Source organism: Coloeus monedula (genome assembly GCF_965178545.1).
Source record: "Coloeus monedula genome assembly, chromosome: 9".
Taxonomy (NCBI): Eukaryota; Metazoa; Chordata; class Aves; order Passeriformes; family Corvidae; genus Coloeus; species Coloeus monedula.
In genome coordinates, this window is record NC_138789.1 from 10,732,448 (window position 1) to 10,755,543 (window position 23,096).

Genomic DNA, 23,096 nt, shown 5'->3' on the forward strand with positions numbered 1-23,096 from the left:
AGTCGAGGGGCACTGTCCGTCTGTCCGCGTTACACGGCCCCGACATGTTCCAGCTCCTGCGAGGCTTCGTTCTGCCGGCGGCCGCCTGCGACGGGAACAGGGATGGCGACTCCCGGTACGCCAACCTCTTCAGAAAACTGGACCTCAACGAAGACGGGAGGGTGGACATTGCCGAGCTCCAGACGGGCCTCCGGGCCATGGGCATCCCGCTGGGGAAGGAGGCGGAGGAGGTAAGCGCGGGCCCGCGGTCTGTGCCGGCGCCCCGCGGCAGTGGGGAGGGGAGGGCGCGGCGCGGCCGGGGCTGCTGCGTGCCCGGGAGCCGCGGCCGGCGGCTTGGGGCCGCTCCGGGATGGAGGCGGCCTCGGGCCTGCCGTTTTCCTTCCCCGGGACGCTGTTCCAGCGCCGGGGGCCGTGTTGTACAGGCACGCCCCGGTTGTAGGCGAAGGGTCCCGAGCGCGTACGGCTGTCGGTGGTTCCTCTGCCAAGTGGGTTTACTCATCGTGTGTGGACTTTTGACATCCTTTAACTCCGTGTTGAGTGATACTCGGTAGCATATTCCTCTTCCAGCATGATAAATGATGGTAATTTACAGCTTTTGTCCACCACTCCACCCATGCATAATCTAGATCAAAGTAAATTAATGTTTGCTTTGGACAGCAGGTAGTGTAAATCTGCATAGCTGTAGGTTGCAATTTCAGAAGTAGTTATTTAAGCTAAACACACACACATGGAAATGATTCTTCTTGGCATGGACTGTTGTCAGATACCGAGGCCCATTATTAGAAAATGCACACTTGTAACAGTGGCTATCAAACCAGGAAACCGACAGTGCTGAAACTTTGTGGTGTGGCTTCTGCAGTGATCTGTTCGACTATTACATTCCTTTGTCCCTTTTATCAATGTTGTGACCTCAGAAGTCAGTAAAACTTAAGTCATCAAGCATTCCAGTGTGATGCTGACTTACATTAGCAGATCTGACCTGTTACCTGGAAGAGAAATTCTTTCCTGATTATTTTTGGTAATCCCCAGGGATCAGCATATAAAATCATTTAATGCACAATTCTGTAGGCACAAGTGTTTGTGTGGTAAGGCAAGTCTGTGCTGACAAGACACACATAGGTTCATTTAGGCTGAACGGGTACAGGTGAGATCTGTGGGGGTGAACTACTACTGTAACAATTCTGCTTGTTTCCATGGCATTCCACTGCCATGCCTGTACTAGCTGTTGCATACTTTCTGATAGAGGTGCAGGAAAAGGAACTTAAATTTCAACTCCAGTGTTAAAAGATGTGTTGGGTCAATAATTCAGTGACATTATGCTGACTGTGTGATAGTTTTTCCCTGTGATCTCATTTGGTCTCTGTTTTGCGTCCTTCTATTATATTTAATTCTCTGTCTCCTATACTTAAGAGAAAATATCCAACAGGCCTCTTGAGTTGAATGGTGTTTATGCAAGAGTATAAATGAAAGCACACTTTCACTGCAGTATTGCTGCTGGTCAAAATCATCTTTGTAATAGGCACGTTTTGTGTTCTTAGGTTTTCGTAATTAAAGGAGGGACAGGTTGGCCTTTTTTTATCCACGAGAGTTGTCAGTGTTCAGAGCATGCTAGCTATGAACTTCAGTCACACATTATACACACATTGTTGTAAACCTGTTGTACAAGTTTGACTGTAACAGTTTGGGATTTTTACTTACATTGAACAATGGGTAAACAGGTGACCAGCTAATTTTCTGGTGTTTAACAATGGTGGTCTTGCCACATAATTCACTGAAAGCGCTGGTGTGCTGCTGACGATCTGACAGCTTAGAATTGAAGTTCCAAATTCTTTCTCAAAATCAGTGATCTTCATTAATAGTGCACATCTGAGTAGGTGTGCAGTATTATTTTCAGTTGCTTCAGGATAAACTGAAAGGGATACCCATGAAATAGATAGACATACCTGGATGTAACAGAGAGCAGGAAATGCTGCCTTAGTTGTTAAAGACACAGAGTAAACAAAATAAGCCATGAGTCATCTTCTTATTTGGGAGGGGTGGAAGAATCATTGGAGTGCAGGGAAACTTCTATATGCTCAGTGTTTTAAATGATGGTGGGCACAGTTTGAACTAGAAACTAGGCTGCTGCTGTGTGCCTGTTAATAACTAGACTCCTTGTAATACAAGAGCCTCAATAAGACTTGCTGTCTGCTTCTTTCCTGTCTTTATGTAGCTACTCTGCTTCCTGTACTTTCTTGCAGCTCAAAGGGACCTTCTCCCACTTCAAGCTCTGAAGTGATGTTGAATTCATTTTCCTTAGTGCTTGGCAAAAAGGTGTTTTATTAACGAAGTCAGATATTGAATCATCATATTTGTATTTGGAGAGGCAGAAGTAGTCTTATAATTACTAATAGCTAATGAGTAAGGAATTGAGACATGAAAATATTATACAATGGGGCAAAGTGTTATCTACTGAACTGCTCAGCCCTGCCAGCATTAGTGGCACCATGGCATGGGCAGAGCTTGGGATATCCTTGGTGCCTTGTGGCTGGGTCAGAGTTTCAAGCCTAGTTATGTTGATGCTGTTAGGTTTCCAAAAATCTCTTTGCAAGGCTGGCTTTCAGCACATAGGATGAAATCCATGTACCTGGGAGTCTTGGCCATTGTTCTTCTGAGCTGCACAGCTGTTTCCTGGCTAACCCGTGGAAAAGGGACTGTTTGAGTCTTCCTGGGTTTCACTGCAAACTCAGTTGGTTGATCCAAAGTTGTACCATCTTCACAGTATAAATTAGTGTTTGTGCTACTGGTACTACTTTGCTCTTTTGTCTTCAAGTGAAGTTCCTCTCTAGAAGGAATATGCATGTTTTTAAAAGAGACAAAGCTACTATCCATTAGAGTAATGGACTACAGGTATGCACCTTCCATCAGTTGTGAATGTGTGTGGTAAGCTTTGGAGGTGGGTTGCATCCTCCTCTAGGGAAGAATCATTTTTCCCCTATAGCAAGACATCATAGCACAACATGTCAGAAAGAACCTCCTGTGTTCTACTTGACCTGCCTTCTGGCAGTATCTGACAAACAAAAGTAAATGACTGGAAAATCTGGAATGTGTGCTGCTTGGAGGCTGCCAGGGTGACTCCTGTTTTATGTTGTAGCATATTACCTGCCAGGAACGGGCTACTTTGCAAAGCTTTGCAAAAGATTCCTGACATAATGTGTCAACATCTGTGAAGGAGGAGTTCAGTGTGGTAACAGTCAGATGTTGCTCTACGAGCAGTATTAACAGCTATTGTACAGTGACTTTGATAAGCAGAGACACAGAATAGATGCTGGGATCAGATCACAAATGATCTCATGCTGTGTCTTCAGAGCGCCGTGAGTCTTGTAGGCGGGAGCACCATAAATGGTGTGAGTGGTTGGATGAAGAACTATTTTTGTTCATCCTTTCCTTCTGCTGCAATCAGTCCTTACAGTAAATCCGTGGGAGGTGAACCCCATATTTCAAGCTTCAGTTTGGGACAGGAACAGCCAAGTATTCAAATTCAGGTACTATTTATACATTGAGTTCTGGAGCTAGCAGTAGGAAGATGTTACTGAAATGAATAAGTACATTCTGGAACCAGTCTAATGATCTTATTTGGACTAACTCTCTGTAACAAGTCTTTGGCTACATTAAAACTCTTGGATAAAGAAACAGTGTGAAGAGACACGTCTGTGTGGTGGAGACAGGGCCTAATGAGACTAAATTTTCAACAATCACACTATGGTCTGTTCAGAATAATTGACTGTTTCTGAAAATTTGAGTCCAATCAAGTCTAAAAATATGCAGAACACTTGAAGTATGTTTCTGCATTTAAACCATAGGAAATTCAGAATTCTGTCATGTGAGGCAGGCCCCTGTGCTGTGTTCCACTGCTGTGTCTCAGCTTGAGGATGGGTGAGAACGGGGCCAGGTGTGTATTGTTTCGTTCTGTGCTTTTCTCTGTCCTCTAAAAACTGCAGCTAGATAGTGCTTCAGAGCTTGACCTTTCCATAGCAGTTCTTAGTCCAGAAAGCACACACTTGTTTAGTGACTGAGCTAAGATTTTCCTTAAATATTTCTCCACTGCTTTAAGATTTTTGCACTTATTTTAGTTTTGGTAACTTCCCCTATGTGGCAAAATTAGAGGGATAGTAGACCAAGTTAACTGAAGACTCCTTCATCATGTTGTAGCTTGGCTAGAAACAGAAGAAACACTGATTACTTTGGCAACTTAGAGGAAGATACATGGGCATCTTATATCACGCTGTATCTACTCTGGGAATTTCTCATACCTGATATGCTGCAGAGTCACAGTCTTAAAAGCTTCATTACTTCCCTGTCTCTGTGTCATTCTTTATATGAATTGAAGCTTTCTCTTACCTAACCTGGTATTATAGATTTAGAGTAATCTGGCATTTTCAGCTTTTTATCAAAACAGATGTCATGTCATGTGATTGTAGAAAACTGGAACCATTTAGTTCCTTTAAGCTTCCCTTTTCAGGTCGTAATAGATGTGATGATTATGACTGCTTATGGGGACTTAATTGTGAAATACTGCAAATATCTTCAGTAATGTATTCAATTTGTAAATTGGAAATTGAATGTATTCAATTTACTTTGCTTCCATTGTAAGCAAACAATGTAAATCATTATTTAATTTCTATGTGTACAGCTTCAGAAGCTTTTAACTGATACATGCTGTAGTCTGCAAGTCTCCATATGAAAGAGCAAGATGAATCTTAAGTTTGTTTTCCTAACACTTTAAACATCCAAGGAGACAAAATGAATTATTTTTTAAAACTAACTTGATAGGTTTTTTTTCCTGAATAGTGACAGAGTACAGTGAATGATTAATTCTTCCTCCTGTTGCTGCAAAGTGCAAGAATGCAAGAATGCCAAGAATTCCCAAATATGGGAAGCCTCACCTCTGAGACATCTCTTAACCGCTGTGTTGAAATGCTTTGCTAAATCCCTGTCTTGAGACAGCCGTGTGTCCCAGGTGAACAGGCAAGGTAAACTGTTAAATCTTTTGAGATGGTTACAGCCAGGATGCATCTGGAGCAGAGTGGTCCTGTTTAATGGGAAAACTCAGCATGCTCAAAGTCAAAAATATGAGTGTAACTTGCAAGGAATGCTGAAGGAAAGTTCAAGGGATAGTTTGCATCTTCCATGTATGCTATTTCAGATTCTTGAAATTTAATTCATAGCTATGAGTTGAGAGAGTTTATCCAGGTCCTGAGGAAGCAGCTTCTGCAAGGCATTTTGGGAGAGCATACTCACACTTGCATCTTGTCCTTTTTTGTCTCGTTTTCTAGAGATTCTGTTAGCTGAAATGGACCAGTGAGAAGATCTCTGCTAGTGCTGTCCTGTTGCAGGGAAGAGTGGTGCTTAGGACAGGGAACAGGAAGAGGAAGCTCTGCAGCTGATAGCAACATCTGCTCCTGTCAAGGGTGCAAGTCTGCTGTACTGGAGTGAGGGCCTCCTAATGTATGTCGGGGGCAGGTTTAAGGGGCTCGCTTGGATGCTGTTTACATGTTGGTAGTATCCTTTGGGAGGCACGGGAGTAAATATGAATGCTAAATTTGGACAAGTTGGGAGGCCTTTGGAGGCAGTGCAAATTCCTGTTTTACTCAGTGTTGTGTTGGATTTCTGGAGGTGAGGTGTCAATCTAGTTCATGTGTTACATGGACTCACTGGGCCATAATGCTGTGTGAACACATCCTCAGGCCCTTTCCCTTTATGCTGGATTTATCTCCCAACTGATGTAGTTTGACAAGGCTGACTTTAATAATATTTGCTAGTGTTTTTTGGGTTATCATAGTCTGCATAAATTTGTGTAGTCTTAGCAGATATAAATAGGAATAGGACTGTTGTCAGGTATGTGTCCAGTAAAGAGAGAAGTGTTGTGTATACTTCAGCTATGACTGAATTTGGCTTCCAATAATATTACAACCAACTTAAAAATCGTAGACTGCAGAGCTATGTGAATGGCTAAAAAATTTTAGAGGGAAAGAATTGAAAAAGGGGAAAAAAAGGGAAAAGGGTATATCATGATTGGTTTTATATATAGTACTTCTGATTTTAAAAGCAAATGTGAAATGTGGGAATGTCTAAAGGCATGATGATGATCTTACTGTGGTGGGAGGTCTTTGCAGGATTTGTATCTGTGCTCTTTGGAACTCTCGCTGCAGATTGCAGAACACATAATTGCTACTTGCACTAGTGGTGTATCTTGAAGTGCTGTTTTGTGCTTGTGTCTTGTAGATAGCTTGATAGGAAGCCAGTAACTTCTTGATGAATCATTTCCTTTTAAATATTCTTTACATTATATTAATTAGCTGAAACAACAAGCTAATAAATATATTGGTAATCCTTTATACTCAGCAGCCCCACCCTTCATGCACAGTTCAGTTTTGTAAATAGAATGTGAAGGCTTATGCACAATACATAAATAATGATATGAAATAATGTGAAAATTAGACTGTGAATTTAAAAGAAAAGTCTAAATAAAAACATTGAGATTTCTAGTCTGTTGCATTCTTGGTCTTAACACTGTAGCCATGAATGTGTTAAAGTTCATAACTTTGGCATAGAGCAATCTAATAATTCATCAGGACGCTTACAGAGGAGGGTAAGGAGTTTTTGATGTGTATATAAAGCCTGTCTGTAAATTTTTTTTTTTCAACAGACCTGCTGACTTACATTTCCACACCAAATACAGAGGTCTTCTGGAGGAGTAGGAATTCAACACTGCAACATGATTTATATAACAGAGAAATTTTTTTAAAAATACCTTCAGTGTTTCAGTCTACTTGTGGCCTTTCATGTTGGTGTTGCCTGGTTGTGCAGGAATTTGAAAACAGCTGTATTAACAAAATATGCAACAGAAAAAGTAGTAGAATTTTGAAGAAAAAAAAGAGGAGAAAAGACAAAGGTGGCAGTATCAGGATCAAATAGGTCAGCACAGGAGCATTTTAGTCTGTCTGTATGAAGGCCTGTAGCATTAAAAAGAAGTTCACAGAATCATAGTCTTGTTTGGATTGGTAGTGACTTTTAAAGGGTCTTGCAGTCCAATTCCCCTGCAATAAGCAGGGACATCTTCAACTGTATCAGGTTGTTCAGAACCCCCCAGTCTCACCTCGAATGTTTCCAGGGGTGGAGCATCTGCTATGCTCTGAGCAACCTGTGCCAGTGTTTTACCACCCTCATTGTAAAAAACTTCTTCCTTATATGTAATCTAGGTTGACACTCATTACATTTAAAACCATTACTCCCTGTCCTATTTCTACATGCCTTGCTAAAAAGTTTGTCCCCATCTCTTTTATAAGCCCCTTTAAGTACAAAAAGGCTGCAATAAGGCCTCCCTGGAGCCTTCTCTCCCTCAGTCTGAAAAACTCCAGCCTTTCCTCATAGGCACCTCATAGTAGAGGTGCTCCTGCTCTTTGATCATCTCTGTGGCCTCCTCAGGACCCACTGCACCAGGTCCGTGTCTTTCCTGTGCTGGACCCCAGCGTTGGACACAGTACTCCAGGTGGGATCTCCTAAGGGCAGAGTAGAGGGATGGAAGCTCCCTTGAGCCGCTGGTCATGGTTCTTTTTCTGCAGCCCAGGATATGATTGGCTTTCTGGGCTGCAAGCACACATCACTAGCTCATGTCATCATCTAAACTGTTGTCCTATATCTGTCAGTAATTAACAATTCTTTATGTGGTCACCATTTCATTTTATCCAGTGAATTTTCCTTATTGCTTGGGGTTACAGTTTTTAGACAATGAGAAAAGAAATGGTGTGCCTTGAAAAATAAACTTTTGGGTCTGGGCCTTTGTAAAGGTGAGGTGATCCCACAGTAAGGCTGTAACAAGAAATGGCAGGTTTTATGTGGCAGGCATACTGAACATTGTTTCCCAGGACTTACAAGCGAGTGTTGGCACCTTGGTTGGTTCCTGCTCTATTGTTGTAAGCATGCCTATTTTAAAATGCATCCAGTTCTCCTCCATCTGAGAAGCTGGTGACCCAGGCACTGGCAGAGTGACAAGTGGCTGTAATTATACAAAATTTGGTAGTATATTAAATGCAGAACAGCAGAGTTGGATTCATTGTTGAACTGAAGTGGGGAGTGATTGAATGATGGAGTGTTTTGCTTGTGGAGGCTGTGGAATCTCCTTCCTTGAAGGTGTCCAAGACTCAATTGGATGTGGTCCCCCACAGCCTGATCTAATTTGATCTCAGTAGATATGCTTTGAGCTGGGGTTGTGTTCAATGGACTCCAGAGGTTCCTTCCAACTTGAATTATTATTTGATGCTATGAAGGGGCAGTTTGTACCTAGAACTTAGTGTGCCAGGCTCCCTACAGCATCCAGTAGGTGTCTTCCTGCTGGCTATGGCCATGGGGTATGGAATGCCCAAGGAGGAAGTTTCTGCCCATGAAGTGGAAGACGAGCTTCTTTCAGTGTTCCTGTTAGTTCCACAACCTTGCAAGTTACTGATTTTAATCTGAAACTTTAACACCCACACAATTAGTTCATTTCATGACATTCCCTGGCAGCATAGGCTTTTGTTTGCATGAGCTTTTAGATTTGTACTGAGAGAAAGACACATGTGCTACATGTTTTTGTTCTCTACCAGTTTTGTTTTGCTGCACTGAGAGTGGCTGAGACTGGCTTGAAGTCTGGAAAATAACTGTCAAAACAAAAGTAGGAAATTGAGAGTATGTTTGTGCTTACCCTTTTCTCATTGTTGCAGTGTGAAATCCACTAAATCTTTGGCAGATGAACTGAAAGGTGCCTGCCTTCACACACAGAAATTACCAGCTCTCTAAACTTCTAGAAATTCCAGTTTTCTTTGGCTCACATCATCCTCAGCAGTGGAGGTTTTGTAATTAGAATTTAGTTCAGGTTTTGTCATATCTGTGAGACAGAACAACACTTTCCTTGTTCTGTTTCCTTTTGGTTTGTGTAGTTCAGATAGCAATAGGGAACAGTAGCAATTTGTGTCGAGTAGAACTCATGCAAAGTGATTACAAGTGCCATGTAAGTCACCTCTTCTCAGGAGAGTGTGGGAGCCCAGCAGGACACTCGGACCCTGCAGCATGAGGTGCCATGTGTGGAGCAAAAGATGGCTTGGGATTGCAGGATCTTTGAGAGGGAACTCTTCAGACTAGACTAGTTTTTCATGGTGGGGTTTGGTTAGGTTGGGGGGGGGGGAGAGTTTTTTGAATGATTAATCTATTAGCCTTTCTTAATTGCTTGTTAGAAGGTCATGGTCAGGACTGTATCCATAAATACCCATAAATGTAAGCTAACTTTTTTTTGTTATGGGAAATTCTGAACAGCTCTAACCATATTGACAGAGGCATGAAACTGAATTGATGAGTGCATCTATCTGTGTTGACAGGTTATTAACAGAAATTACAATCAAGCTGGACTTACGACTATACTAAGAACATTGTTTTTCAAAGCTGATACCAAATCGCAGTTATCTGAATATGTGGTATCTTGAGTTGATTTTTATTGTGCAAAATTTGCTGTATTATGGGAAGGAAATAATTTGCTCATTTCACTGTGGCATACCACATAATCTTCCTCCATTTCATTAAGAAATCCTCGATAATCTTATAAATTTTAGGTTTTTGAGATGAAATTTTAAAGCACATTATTTTTTGTAGAGGGATAGGAAAGACAAAGGAGGCAACATGAATGTGTTTAGATGTCTTCAGTCTTTTTCAGACACCAAATACTAGATATACTCACCAGTTTTCTGCTTCCTGTATGTTTAGTTTCTGTAGCCTAGAACTTGTTGGACTTTGGTCTTTTGAGGTCCTCTACTAATTAAAGAGGAGTAAAGAATTAAAACCGGATTTTGCAGATTAGAACAGCCATTCAAATCTTGTTGAGAGTTACTTTATTCAGAAACTACAGTTGCGCAAGGCAGTCTGCTAAATAGAAGATTCTTGGAAGAATTTTTGGTGTGTGCTTTGCACGTAACCTGGAGTGCTCTGAAACTGCAGTTAGTGAGGAGATTGTGCTGTCAGGGTGGTCTCCTGTCCGTCTGGAACTGAGTGCTGCCCCCCTACGATTTCACACATCGAGGGAAACCACAGGGACCAACGTCCAAAGGAGGGGATAAGACATAATTTCCCCTTAAATCTCCTGTTCTAGAGCAGGGTTCTGGGCTGGTTTTCCCTGCTGGCTTCCTGCAGGTCCTGCCAGAGGAGGTGGCAGTGCTGTGGCAGCATGAGGAGCGATGGCAGTGGCTGTGGCCTTGGCTCTCCGTGTCCAGAGCTGCCCTTGCTGCAGCGTAAAGCTCAAGCTCCTAAACCCTGCAGAGCTTCTCCAGGCTTTGCCTTGAGCACGAGCCTCAGCAATTACAGGCTGCTGCTTGTGGGGCTGCTGTGATTTCCCTTTTCTAACAGAGATGGTGAAGTTTTCTGGCCCTTTGTTGGTGGAGAAGTGTCTGCCTGGGCTGTGTTTCAGACTTGTTCCCTGCAGTCCTGGCAATTGCATACCATGCACTCAATGCGTAGTTAATTTTACATGGAGGTGTTTCTATGTGTGGACAGTTCCTAGGAAGCACATACAAGAAAGGAAGATAAGTGTGTTTGTATTTGTTACAAGTTTGTTTAAAATTGTAGTCAGGGCTTTAGTTTGAAGCAGAAAGCCGTGTTCCCTCAAACGCTGAGGGCTGGAAGTGCTAGTGGAGCAAGATCTTTGTAATTTTTTGGTCAGCATTTAAATAGTTAATTGCTGTTTGTTTTTTTCACCTTTATAATTCGTAATTAATAGGCCACTTGATTAAGATGATTGTCAAGGTTCTGCTTGTTTATTTTACTGGCAAATTTCATATACAGGAAACTCACAGGCTTAAACTTGTTCTCTGTCAGGTTTTTCTCCTGTCCCCCACCTCTTCCTCCACAAATTATTTGATACCTGTAGGTGTAACTTGCCAGTGCTGGTAAGAAACCTTAAAATTTCTGCACAGAAAAGTTATATAAATAACAAATAACATTTTCTTAAATATGTATTTACTGCTAAGTATTTTCTCTCTCTATGAAAATATTGAGTGTGTTAAATTCTGAAAACAAAATGATGCTTTGTGACCTGCTGTAATTTGGACAAGTAAAATACTCATTTTTCTCACAATAGAAAATTTTTAAAGCTGGAGATACTAACCAGGATGGACAGCTGGATTTTGAAGAATTTATGCAGTATCTTAAAGAACATGAAAAAAAGATGAAACTGGCATTTAAGAGCTTGGACAAAAACAATGATGGTATGCCTTGATTTATTTTATTTGTTCAAACATTGTTTGAAGAAACTGTGCATTAGAAGTACTTTAACTTATATTCTTTGTCTGAACTGGAACGAAAAATTGTGAATATGGAATCCTTACTTCTTTTCCTTAACAATTGCATAATTAAAGTTTGCTATAGATCAAAAAAATAAATTATTATAGTCTTTATTCTTTCTATTTTCTCCAAGTACACTGAACTGGGGCTCCTTGTTCCCCAGATGGAGAAACTGTAAGGAAATTTCTGACTGCTTCTAGCTGTTAAAGATAAACCAGTTTTTAACTAACTGCATTTGCATCCCATTTGCTTCATCCTTGTAGTAGACAATCAAAACATATCATCTGTGTTTAAATTGATTTTTAAATCATCTTTGCAATTATTCAGCTGTTACAATGAGGTCCAAGGTGCTAAGTTTATTAAGATTTGTGTTTTAAATATGTATCATCTTTATTTTAATGTTTCAAGGAAAAATTGAAGCCTCAGAAGTTGTCCAGTCCCTCAAGATATTGGGTATAAACATTTCAGAAAAACAGGCAGAAAAGATCCTGCAGAGGTCAGGAATTACTATTTTTTGAAGCAGTTTAATCTTCCTTGTATTGTTAGTTTTTATATTTTTCTATTTCAGAGAAGGGGATAAATGGGATTATGACTTTGAAAAGTGTTGGTAGTTACTATTGGAGCATCTGGTTCTGGGAGGAAAATGTTACTTTATTTCTTTGTAAATGTTGTTGGTAGAAAGAAGCGCTGTATTACGTTTTTAGATGGAATAGGACAGATGCACTTGGGTAAGAGAAGCATAGTATTGAAAGGCCATGGCAGATTCAGCCTTGGAGTCACTGTATGGAATTTACAGTCAGTTGTTATTGATGTGATAATCCAAGTTGAAAAAAAAGCAGGGGGGAGGGGAGGAGGAAGAAAAAGCAAAAACCCAGAACAAAACCCCACCATTGCTATTTCCTTACATAGTTTTGTTCAATTTCTTTTCAGTATTGATGCTGATGGGACAATGACAGTAGATTGGAATGAGTGGAGAGATCATTTTATGTTTAATCCAGCTACAGACATTGAAGAAATAATTCGATACTGGAAACATTCCACTGTAAGTTCAACTTCTCTTTTAACCTAGTGCAGCTCTTAAGTTCACCTCTGCTGTATTAATTTGTGTTATTGAATATAACAGCCTCACACTTGTATTTCAAGCCTATCTGTATTGTTTGGTTTTCCTTTTCACTTCATGCTCTCCCATTTACAAGCAGGATTGTGTCATGAGTTTCTTCTGAACAAAGAACTTCAGCTAAACTTAGCAAATAATTATCAATAATTCTTTGAATGGAATCCTTTTTCTCTTTTGGAGAAATCCTACAGAAGAATAATAACCACAATATTAAATATTTTTCTTCACACATTAAAGTATGATTTCATTTGTTGAAACAAATTATATAGACATTTTAACTTGGTTCTTATGTTGAAATTAGTATTTGCAGTTATATAGTATCATTATAATTATCATAAAATCACTGGTGTCTTTACTGGTGATTTTCTGTGCACGTCGTGCTCTTTCGTGCCATAGATTTTATTTTAAGAATACAGAATCTACAGCAATAGGCTATCCACTGTGCAGAGAAATGTTTTAAGTTTTTATTGAATGGAGCTGTTGACACCTCCATTCTGATTTTTAAGAACAGTAATAAAGTAAGTAACAGTAATCCTGTTTGCTAAATATCCTTCCTGTAGATTATTGGAGGAAATAAGGTTAGATACCTTTGAATATAGTGAGACCATTTATATCTCCAGGGATTAGTCAGCATTTCCATAATAAAAAACAGTTTATGAGATCTGAAAGCTTTGAGTGTTTGACACTGTACAACCTCAGTTCAGGAATACTTGCCAAAAGGGAGTTAGTTCCCTGTTTGCTGAAGAAAGCACTTGAAGCACTGCTAGGAGATCAAATAGTCCTGGTCCCAGCTTACTTAGTGGAAAAAACCTCTGCTTTAATAAAATGCTCCTTACTATTATTAAACATAAGATCTGTGTTTTTCTTTTTTTTTATGGAATGTCATTACTTGCCCCCAAGAAACAGCTGAGGGAGTCTCCTGTGATCTTAGTGTTGCAGTCAGCTGATGACCCAGTTATCTCAGCTGGCAAAATCCAGCTACACGGTAACGCAGCTGGTCTTTGAGATAAGAGCAGATGTGAGACCTCCCAGCCTGGCTGGCATTGACAGACAGCTCTTAGAATTCTTACAATTACAATTAAAATTAAATTTTAATTGCTGTCAGACTCTTCCAGGCAGATAGCTGCATTGGCATAGAAATGTTATGGTAGCTGTGGCCTTTCTGTTATAAACACCCTCAAATTTACCTTTTTTTTCCTTAGTTACATTTAGGTCTCGGTACACATAAGGTTTAAACCCTGGTAGATATGCATAATATCTCTTAGAACATTGAATTTATATTTTGAGTTTTGATTGATCTTTTGATGTTTCCATGTAGTTGAGCAACTGATGACACCTTATGTTGAAACCTCAAATGGGAGAAAGATGAAAGGATTTTCCAATTAACGTGTTCTGTGTTCAATATCCAGAATAGCTGGTGCTTATCCTTTTTGTCCAGTGGCTATATTTATAGTCTGCTTTCTGCAATTTTGTTCCAAATGACCAGGACAGTATTCTGTCTACTAACAGAGAGAGAATGCAGCATAAATTAGGGATATAGTGTCTACAGTTAAAATTACTGATAGTTTAAAAGTTTTATCAGTTAACACACTTTCTGGTCAGTACTTATCAGTTATTAATGCATTCTTATTGGTTTTGTATGTTTTATTTATGTGTAATAGCAGATTTGCATTATCTACAGTGTACTTTTTCTCATGTATCATGATTATAAGTTACACGTAAGAGCAAAGACTATGTTTAAGTGACATGTGAGATTTCATAGTGTTATGTCTTAGTTTTATCATTAAAGCCTATATTAATGTTGTTTTTTGATCAAATGCAATGGCAATGCAAGCATGCCCTCCTTAGTGAAATTTCAAATTTTTATAGCTGAGAAAAGTAATTAAATGTGCCTTTCAGTATAACTGATGATAAGAAAATCTATAAAGGATTAGTCAAATTTTTCATTTTGTAGGGTAATACACAGCAATTACCAGAAATAGAATATCGTGATATATCAGCTGTAAAAACCCTGCTTTAAAATGTTGGGGAGGGTGGGGGAAGGAGACATCCCACATATGTGTGAATAAATTACTGTGAGAGAAATCTCTTGTTAGCAACCTTAGGAGATTACCAAACTAATCCCACAAGGCTGTCTGGTGAAAGGTTAGCTGCAACATATAAGCATTTGAGCTTTAGTGCTGACTTTAAAGGACTGCTGATAATGACAGAATGTCTTTGCTTGGGCCGTACTCAAGGAGGAAGTTTGTTGTAATTTTTAATGATGATGGTGCAGTCTTTGAAATGGTGGGTCTGTGGTGTTACTGCTCAATATCTATATAGAAGTCACTTAAAGTTGCTTTTCATTGAACAGCCATGCATAACAAGTTAATTATAGAAAGTAAATTAGAGATATTTTTTATTTGTAACTAGCACTTTATTTGCACATTCTTAGGTAGTATATTAATTTGGAATTAGAACTGTGGATAAAATTTGTGATGGAATGAGATAGTTATTTGCACATCTTTGCTTTGGATTCATAAAGGTATTGGATATAGGAGATAGTTTGACTGTTCCAGATGAGTTCACGGAGGAAGAGAAAAAGACTGGGCAGTGGTGGAAGCAGCTGCTGGCAGGAGGAGTGGCTGGTGCTGTCTCTCGAACAGGTACAGCACCCTTAGATCGCCTTAAAGTCATGATGCAGGTAGGTGCAATGTTAAAGAATTTCTTGGTTTCCAGTGTATCACTTCAGTTTTAAGAGATCTGTTGGGAAAAAATTGAGGGCCAAGGTTAGTATGGGAATTGAAGAGGTCTGGCAATTTTTGACAATTTCCATATTTTGTATTCATAAGAATAGTATTTTATAGATGTGGGAAAAAATGTAAGCAAAATATTACAGTACTTGTGCCACTAAAATGAGATCTTTTCAGTAGTGCATATGGTTTCACTAGTTGATGTATTTAATCAATTTAATACTGATGAGTTTTATAATCTAATCAGAACAGTGTTGTCTACTGTGACTTTGGTTTTGTTTTTTTTAGGTTCATGGTTCAAAGTCAAACAAAATGAATATAGCCAGCGGTTTTAAGCAAATGTTGAAAGAAGGTGGTGTCCGATCACTTTGGAGGGGGAATGGTGTAAATGTTGTGAAAATAGCTCCCGAAACAGCTATTAAGTTCTGGGCTTATGAACAGGTAGGATGATAAATCAGGAATGAAAATAATTCTAAATAAAGTCCTGAATCACTCTCACTGTTCATTATTGGCACTGTTGTATTATATAGGAGCTCTTGTCATGGTTGGGGATTTTGTCATAGTAATTTGAGTGACTTTCAGATTTAGAATAGTTTATTCTGAATAGAATACTTACTATTAGTCAGATTTTACTGTTGTTTTATAAGCAGTGCAAATTAATTATATCTGTCACATGTTTTAAACTGCTCTGAGTCTGCATGGCTTTGTATGGAGACCTGCATTAATATGTAGATTGTTGCCTCAAAGTGACAGCAGGCAAGAAGTTCTCACTTATGCTAGCTGAACTTACACGGGATTCATTTAAAGTCACATATCACAGTGCTATGTATGATGCCCTCATCCTGGATTTTAGAGTTATATTTACCTCTGAATCAGCTTTAAGCATCATGTTAAGGCCTAATCCTCCTTTGGAAAATGAACTCCCATTCTGGTGTATTTAAATGAGCTTTACTTTTCCTCTGTAGGGCTTGGGGCTTGCTAGTGCCTCAAGTAAGATGGAATGAGCATACTGCACATCAACTGGGAGATAAAAGCAACAAAGTATCAGATAAACTTGGGGGTGTTGCAAGACTGAACAGCAAATTTTGGTGCCACAGAGTAACCTTGGGCACATTATTCTTTACTCTCGGAATGACACAGTATGTACAGCTCTCAAAGTGCCTCTGAAATTGCTAGTTGATCTTTCATTCTTTGATTGGACAACTGGATCTGCAAGGGAGTTTGGTTCCTCTTTGTTTTCTGGAGTTCTTAGTGTAGGTACCCTTTTGCTGGCTGTTTGCAGAACACCTATGGAACTGTGGGTGATTGAGGTATTTAACCTAAAGAATTCTTGCAGGCCGGAATGTTTATTGTGTTCTGGAGAATCTTTTTGGGCTCACAAATTTAACTGTAAATACATGAAAAACTAAGCTTGAAAAGACATTTTGTACTGTACTCTTGCCTTTTATAGTAACTCTTGCCACACCTAAAAAACATGTATGTTTATTTCTGTTTTAACTGTACAGTATAAGAAGATACTCACTAGGGAAGATGGCAAGTTAGGCACTGTTGAAAGATTTGTATCTGGTTCTTTGGCTGGAGCAACAGCACAAACTTCTATTTATCCCATGGAGGTAAGAAAATCTGCTTCCATCGGAGCCTGCAAAATGTTTGTTTTGTTTCCAAAGTAGACCCCATTTTGCTCTTGAAAATATTGTAAAAATTCCTCTCTTGGACATCCTTTCAGAATTTCAGTGCTAGGCATTTTAGCATCTGTGTTCTAAGTGATTCTTGTAATTTTTCCATATATTTCGCTGTATAATATTTTTTTAAACAATATTTAAATGAAACTTAGTTAAGGAAAAAATCACCCAAGAACATTTAAAGTTCAGTACATATTCAAGAATTTTGTGAATTGGGCATAAATCCTTTTCCTGCTATATATAAGCAAGGAATGTTCTTGTCTGGACAGAATTGAAGTTCTGTTGTGTTATGATGGGAAGCTGTGTCTGATAAGGACAACAGTGTGAAGGAAGAATGTAACAGCTACAGCTCAGACTGGGTGGATTTGCTCTTCCCCCTGTAGGACATACCTGTAGGTGGTACTACACATTGCAATTTAACTAGTGTTAATACATTAACTGCTGTAGTGTAACAATTGCACAACATTTCACAGAAATAGGATGTACTTTCTTTACTGCTGGTTCTCCAGAAAGTTCATCACTTGTGCAGATCCATGTTGGAATAGGTGTTGGGTCTGGAACTAAACCAATACCTACATCAAGTTTGGTAGTAATGGCAAATGTAACCTAAGAGGCTTTTTCATGGGTGGGGATTTCAGTAGGAATAGAGCTGTTTTCATTGCTGCAGCGATCATGGTCTCTTTAAAGAGCGTCCTTGCTGTTCCAGAGGCTGAATCCCAGCTGACCTGAGTACAGAGATGGGTTAAGTTAGGGAATAACTGAAACATGATGTAGATTGTCTGGATTACACTGATCAGTGGAGACAGGTGAACTATTCTAGAATAATATCTTCTGGTCTTCCTCACAAAGGTATGGTAATGTCCTAGAAGTGTTTTCAGGATGCTTCTGAGTAAGAGCAAAAAGCCAAGTGCCTGAGAAAGATGCAGTCTAAAGAGGCTTTAAAGTAGACCAAATTGTTGCTCAGGAAATTCCCTTTGTGGTTTCTTCTGGATGCTGTTACTAATTTCTTAGTTCCAAGATGCAGGACAGATTTATTTGCATTATTAATTAGGTACTGGGTTTCAGTAGTGAGACACAATCCTTACATTCCTTAACTACCTCTCTAAGTGTCATACTTTTTGAAAGATTATTTTCTTAATATGCTTTAGTGTTCCCAGACCAGAAGTGCCATCTGCTAGCATGTTAGTGCTCTCAATTGTTCCTTAGCTAATACTTCTATTGACTATTGGCTATACTGTTGCCTTCAAGTTGATCAAATAACTGCCTGTTTTAATCAAGAAAATAAAGCTAAAATGCAATTTTAAAAGGCTAAGAATTTGTAAGCTAGTGTATGGTAATGCCTGGTGCTCTGCACTAAGGACAGAACCCGAAGAAGCCTGCTGCTAACAATGCCTTACCAGTAATCAAAGGAGATTTGGAACACCAAAGTGCAGAGCAGTTCTAGAGAACGGAATAAGCAGAGATATACTGTGTATCTAACATAGATTAATAAAGAGGTATGTAATTAAGGCTATTTTTTTCTTTTTAGGTTTTAAAGACCAGATTGGCTGTGGGTAAAACAGGGCAATATTCTGGGATGTTTGACTGTGCTAAGAAGATTTTAAAAAGAGAAGGTCCAAAGGCCTTCTACAAAGGTTATATTCCTAATATTTTGGGTATAATTCCTTATGCTGGCATTGACCTTGCTGTTTATGAGGTGAGTTTAGATCACTGAATGCATGTAGCTGCCATTAATTAATTTACAAAAAGCATAAATATTTTTTAGAATTTGTATTATTGTATTATTACAGCTGGTTCAACTTTAAAAAGACAAATGAGACTTTCTGTTACTAGACCCCAGTGTTTCTGTTTGCCCCTCTTGAGGAGTGCCTGGGCAGATGGGCCCTTCCATGCCAGAGTACCAAGTAGGAAATGCATTAAGAGAGGATTGTACAGACCTTGGCAGTACAACAGGCTTTCATACTTACCTAACCCTGTTAGACTGGAGCATACCCATTCTATAGGAAATATGGGCCTTTAAAAGGATATTCATATTATGGTCCCTATCCTGCATTTATGATAGTTTATACTTTTTTTTTGCCAGTTGTTGGATTTATGAGTGGATTATATTAACCTGAATTGCTTGTGTGTCTCTGCATGTCACCAGAATTCTTTCTGGCTGACACAGCTTTTCTGAAGTTTGAAACACTGCTGTCTTTCCTTTCCAGAGAAACTGGCACCTCTTTCACCCACCAGCAATCAAAATCTTTTATCTACCTTAGATAATGTGTTGCTTCAAAGTATGTTAAATAACTCAGATGCACAGACTAATTTTTTTTCTAGTCTAGACAAATATTTTTTTGGCAGTGCATTAGTAATCATCAGAACTGCTTGAACAAACATTTTTAAAGCTGTATGAAATTTCTTTTCTACAGTTTGCATCCTTGTTTCTGCATGGGATGATGTGCACAGCTGTGGGAGCTTTTGTTGTACCCTGTGGGGTTTCCCTCCTCCTCTCCCCAAAGTGTTACAGGTGCATGGGCACTGTTCCTGCTGCTGGATCTTTTAAGGATTTCTCTTTTAGGTACTAGTTGTAGTAGTCTGGTTGAAGTCCTTCCCTGTGTGCTAAGGTGTTTAACCTGTGCACTTCAAGCATGTAGGACTGGCCCAGTGAAATTGGTGCTTTTCAGGATTGAGCCTTTAGGATTTGTTATGAATAAAGAAGTATTTGTTTACCTTTTTAAATGCAGGTCTCTTGTCTTACTGTTTAATTTTATACCTTGGCAGCTCTTAAAGAGTACGTGGCTAGAACATTATGCATCGAGCTCTGCTAACCCAGGTGTTTTTGTATTGTTGGGGTGTGGCACTGTTTCCAGCACATGTGGGCAGTTAGCCAGTTACCCTCTCGCTCTTATCAGAACACGCATGCAGGCTCAAGGTGAGTTCTCTTGTACTGAAAATGCTTCTGTGTGGTCACATTAAAATTGTATCATTTGGGATAGCCCTAGCAGAGGTGTAGGAATAAAAAGAACAAAAAAAACAACTTGGAAAAACCAAAGACATAGCTGGAAAATTCTTCTTAATGTTGATCCCTTCTCCCTCTTACCCCCAACACTGTTGTTCTTCATACTCAAATTAAAAAGTAACATTTCAAGCACTGGTGCTTTGTGTATTCTGAGAGTCACATTCCATACAAGACTACCAGACACAGCCCCTGTCACAGTCTGGAAGCACTCTTCTAAACTTTAGAGCCTTTTCTAAATTTTAGAGATTAAGTGACAGGGCTTGCATTGTCCTGTGAGGGTAGACAGTGATGTTTGCTCTGTAGGACATTTCCTAAGGATAGTTTCATAGTTGAGATTTTTGTTTGATAGGTTTCTGCACAGACTTAAGGATGGGAGCCTAGATTTCCAAAGGAACATAGGTGGATAATGCTTTTCAATGGGATTTAGACACATGGATATCTCCCAAATGTCTGGGATTAAAAGATCTCTTTTCAGTGGCCCTGTGATAGTAGGCTCACGATCCAGGTGTTTGATGCTTGCTCAAGATTTTTAACATTACTAGAGGTGCTACATAACGCATTATCTTTTTGTTCTAGCCTCGGTGGAAGGAGCTCCACAGCTGAACATGGTTGGTCTCTTTCAAAGAATTGTTGCTACAGAGGGACTCCCAGGACTTTATAGGGGCATAGCCCCTAATTTTATGAAAGTGCTTCCAGCTGTCAGCATCAGCTATGTTGTATATGAAAAAATGAAACAGAATTTGGGAATAGCATGAAATGAAGGAAAAAGGTGAGATGCTTCTAACGTTGGAAACACCAGAACAGTAATGTTTTCTGAAGTAATCTGCTCTCACAATCAGAGACAGATCTTTATAGAGAGATGCTGCAACTTCCACATTTGCTCTTAAGTGGGAAGAAATTTTCTTAAATTTTAGTTCACCATTTCTAAACAGATACATATATTGCACTTTAAAATGTTACTGAGTTAAAAAAAAAATCAAGAAACTGTCTTTAAATCAACAGTATGTTTTTATTTTTAGGAAATCATGCATATTTTACTCATTGGGGTTTTTTAAAATTTGTCCTTTCTAAATGTGTATTTGTCTTGAATCAAACCAAAGGTAGGAGAAGTTTATACTGCCTTGATACTGAATATACGAAAGTGACTTTTTGTTTTGTCATGCTGCCTATACTCAAGCAATTCACAGGTGACATTTTGCATGCCTAGAAGTGAGCACTTCTGTTATTTTTGAAGACTGAATGTTAAGTTCATAAGAAATAGGATCTTGGATATACACAATGATGGAATAACACAGTAAAACATAGCTCATCACCTTTATCTTCAGGCAAACCTTTTTTGGTTTTCGTTATTTAAAGAGCCTGAGAAACTGCTGTTCTGTGGTATCGCAATACCTCAAGTGGGTTTACATGGTATTTTTGTAATACAATCAGCAATTTTGGTAACTTGCTTCACTGGACCTGCTTTTCATTGCACTTGTAAATATCAGCACCACTAACCATGGCAAAATTTGGGTTACAGCTGCATGTTTTATAGGCTCATAATACAAAGGAATAGAAGAAGCATGGATTTTAGATCCGTTCTGTACAAGTGCAAGTTGCTAATTAAAAAAAAAGGTGGAGGATCCAGTATTAAGCTGGTAGTAATTGTAGTACAGCCAATAGCAGAGCCCTTCATAGCTGTCTTGGGAAGAGGAATGCTTCTCATTTTGGCCTCTCCATTCTTTCCCTTATTCAGAGGGCTACAGACCATGTGCTTTCAGCCAGTAGAGGATTGCATTATTATGTAAAGGTTTTTTACAGGTTTGTCACACGAGATCAGTCTTCCGTGCATGCTGGCTGTGACTGTGAAATTGGGATAATAAAATACTGTTTTGTCCAAGTGACCAAGTGGCAGTGCTGGCCTCAGGTGCCCATCAGATTGATGTTAATATAGCAAGCAAAGCATGCACACAGACTTGTTAGTGCTTGAGAAACAGCTCCTCCTCAAAAAACAAAGCAGCACTTCCTCAGTGCAGAAAGTTAGGTATTTCCATGTACGAGTCCTTCCAAAGTGACTTCCTTTTTTTGTGTGTGTGTGGAGGGGGACACAGTTGCCTTCAGGCCTGAACACTGAAATAGATTAACAATTATTACCAAACTCATTTGTTAGGCTTTTTCTGCTTTCTGTAATGTGTAGTGTCTTAATCTTGGTAAATTCGAGATTATACTTACCTTGACCTTCTAAGAGCAACTGCTCTTACACCACTTCTTGAAATGGGATTACTGAAGGAGAACTTTATTCTGTTAAGGTCATTAAGGGTCCTCTTTTTAATTCTTTTTTTTTTTGGGGGGGGGGGTGGAGGGTGGGAGGGGTGCATGGTTTTTTTGGTTGGTTTTTTTTTAGTAGACAAATAAACAAGCAAGCAAAAATAACTGCCTGAATCTCCCTTGTTCTACATTTGCTTTGGGCCATATTTTTCAAACAGCAATTACTAAATTTGTGTTTAGTGCTTCCATGGCTGGTGTTTGTTCTCCATAAACTGATACATAATAACTCCATAAAACCTGTATTATAAATTGTTGTTTTATCAGATTTCAGAAAATGGCAGCTCTAGCTGTATTTTGGCCTTCCCTTTAGGGAAACGTTGGACTTTGCACTTTAAAAAAAAAAAAAAAAAAACACCAAAACCCAAAAAGTCCTTCTATCCAAATAATTTATATGTATAATGCCTTTCTGATCTGACTGTTTCTTGCTTTTGCCAATATTTTTGTACCTTTGTGGGATTTGCGAGATCAGTTGCTGATAATTTTGTTTGACTGTGACCAATGAGCAAATGTACTGTGTATGTGATGTAAAGATGACTTTAGCAGTTTCCATCTTCTAGATTTGTTCCATTTTGTTTATAGTGTGCAAGTTCCATTATGAGTATTGAAATTATGGTGACCTTTTCAGATGTTGAAAAGATGAGCTGTTTCAGATTTGATTTTTCATTGTGCCTTGATGATGACTGTGTTCAGTTGTGTATTCTTTGTCTCTTAAATGTATGTTTACCTTTCTAGCTCTATAAAACTACCAGTTTCTAATAAATCTTTGTTTACTTATCTGGCTAGAGTGTGCTGATGTGTTTTTTTCATGGTCCCATAGATGACACTTCTTTGTTGCATTAGATGCATAATACTCAATGTAAAAAATGGAGGCAATAGATCTAAAAATACGTTTCAGACTAGACTGTGCTTTG

General features: G+C 39.1%; 1 protein-coding gene across 1 annotated transcript; it reads left to right on the forward strand.

The window, feature by feature from the left end:
* SLC25A24 (solute carrier family 25 member 24) lies at positions 1-22,161 on the forward strand. Its single transcript, XM_082286872.1, has 10 exons — positions 1-230; positions 11,141-11,267; positions 11,752-11,839; positions 12,274-12,385; positions 14,985-15,143; positions 15,481-15,633; positions 16,698-16,805; positions 18,403-18,570; positions 19,641-19,791; positions 20,455-22,161. Exons 1-10 carry the CDS (start codon positions 45-47, stop codon positions 20,631-20,633), a joined length of 1,431 nt encoding a protein of 476 aa, XP_082142998.1. The 5' UTR covers positions 1-44; the 3' UTR covers positions 20,634-22,161.
* Positions 22,162-23,096: the final 935 nt, after the last annotated feature.

Bases quoted from the DNA above. Each gene is read 5' to 3' on its own strand.
- SLC25A24 (XM_082286872.1), top strand. From the start codon at position 45: ATGTTCCAGCTCCTGCGAGGCTTCGTTCTGCCGGCGGCCGCCTGCGAC. The intron at 11,840-12,273 runs GTCAGGAATTAC...ATTTCTTTTCAG, and splicing joins GCAGAAAAGATCCTGCAGAG to TATTGATGCTGATGGGACAA. The intron at 16,806-18,402 runs GTAAGAAAATCT...TTTTCTTTTTAG, and splicing joins CTTCTATTTATCCCATGGAG to GTTTTAAAGACCAGATTGGC.